This window comes from Cryptotermes secundus, unplaced genomic scaffold, assembly GCF_002891405.2.
Source record: "Cryptotermes secundus unplaced genomic scaffold, Csec_1.0 scaffold238, whole genome shotgun sequence".
In the NCBI taxonomy this organism is placed as follows: Eukaryota; Metazoa; Arthropoda; class Insecta; order Blattodea; family Kalotermitidae; genus Cryptotermes; species Cryptotermes secundus.
The window spans coordinates 1,070,357-1,072,239 of NW_019728500.1; the positions used below are offsets into that span (position 1 = coordinate 1,070,357).

Sequence of the window (1,883 nt, forward strand, 5' to 3'; positions counted from 1 at the left end):
CCAGTCACAATAAAGATAGACCAAAAACAACTGGAGAATGTGAAATGTTTTAAATATTTGGGTAGCTTGTTAACAGATGATGGAAGGTGTACTTGTGAAATTAAATCTAGGATTGCCATGGCAAAAGCTGCATTTAGCAAGAATAAGAATCTTTTTGCCAGCAAATTGGACTTAAATCTGAGAAAGAAACTTGTGAAATGCTACATTTGGAGCATGGCTTTGTATGAGGCTGAAACTTGGACACTTAGGGCAGTGGATCAGAAACACCTGGAAAGCTTCGAAATGTGGTGTTGGAGAAGGATGGAGAAGATCAGTTGGACCAATTATGTGAGAAATGAAGAAGTGTTATTTAGAATCAGTGAGCAGAGGAATATCCTACACGAAATAAGAAAATGGAAGGCTAATTGGATTGGTCATATCTTACGCAGTTACTGCCTTCTAAAAGAAGTTATTGAAGGAAAGATAGAGGGGCGGATAGAAGTGACCAGAAGACGAGGAAGAAGACGTAAGAAGATGCTGGATGACCTTCGGGACAAAAGAGGATATTCTCATTTGAAGGAGAAAGCTCTAGATCACATTAAGTGGAGGAACTGTTTTGGAAGAGACTGTGGACCTGTCATCTTGACAGATTACTGATGAATGCATGAGATCCCAGAGTGTCACTTGCTTGCTTAGCTGTCCTGAGGTTTGTTTTCCATGCCTTACAGCTTGCTGGTTATGAGGTTGCCTCATTTGGGTCAAAAAGTTGTAGTCAATTTTTATAACAGGAAAGGTTTAGAACTTAATCTCCCTGTAGTACAGTTTATTAAACATGGCATTTGTTCAAATGCAAAGAAGCAAGTACACATTCTTAAATAATACACATTATAAATGGCTAATAAAGGTACTTAAAAGGTCAGAATTTAAGCAAACCTGCTGCTAACAAAAACAGGAGTGACACCAAATTCTGCTGGTTGTAGTTAGCTGAAACATAACCACCTGAGCTACTTACTTGTGATGCCCTCAGCTGAAATGTCATGCATCTTACAGCAGGCTGATACCATCCTCATGGCCAACTGATCCACCACCAACACACGCCATTCCATGCCTTGCCCTGGCTTTCTCTTATTTTTAATCACCTCATTCATAATCTCTGTTTGAGGAAACACAGGTGTCATACAAACAGAGAACATTCGAGTACACTGGAATGCCCAGGCTTTCAAAACCATGTTACCAATTTCAGTAATATTTATACATCTAATCTTCAGTGTGTGAATAGCCCATCACTGGTTTAATTACTCCAGTAGTGTTTCAGAGATCAAGAAACTAACTTCAGAAAGCAATGGTTGTTAAGCCACTCAACCAATTACATGCATTTTATGGAACCCAAAGGTTCAGTACCAAATCCACAAGAACCTACCGTTGTTCCCTATTCTCAGCCATATGAACCCAGTCCACCTCCCCAATCCTACCTCTCTAACATATATTTCAATATTACCCTAACATCTACATCTAGGTCTTCCCAGTGGTCTCCTTCCTTCATGTTTTTCTATCAAAATCCTGCATGCCCTACCCCCACTGGTGCCCACCTATAAGACTATATAGCAGTCAAAATCCAGAAGACCCCAATATGGGAATTACATTAGCATACTGTTACAGTCTGCTGTTTATGAGATGTCACAGTAATTATACAGGGTGTCCCAGGAGGAATGGACCAAACTTCGGGAGGGTGTTCCTTATGTTAAAGTATGCCGATATAACCCAAAACACCTATGTCCAAAGTTGAACGGTTACGGAGATAATGGCCCGAGAAAAGAGTGGTCTTCTAGCAGGTCTACGGACTATACCTATCAGCTGAGAGGCCCTATCTATGTTTGTCCTTGAGTGCCGTGATTCACCCTAGC

At 40.6% G+C, this 1,883-nt stretch overlaps 1 protein-coding gene across 1 annotated transcript in view; it reads right to left on the reverse strand.

Annotated features, from left to right (window-relative positions):
* Positions 1 to 1,883, reverse strand: part of LOC111865204 (protein ROP) — a 28,867-nt gene that overhangs the window by 24,912 nt on the left and 2,072 nt on the right. Inside the window, exon 2 of the mRNA XM_023853052.2 lies at positions 992 to 1,132. Within this exon, the coding sequence (XP_023708820.1) occupies positions 992 to 1,132 (141 nt within the window). The remainder of the gene's footprint in view (positions 1 to 991; positions 1,133 to 1,883) is intronic.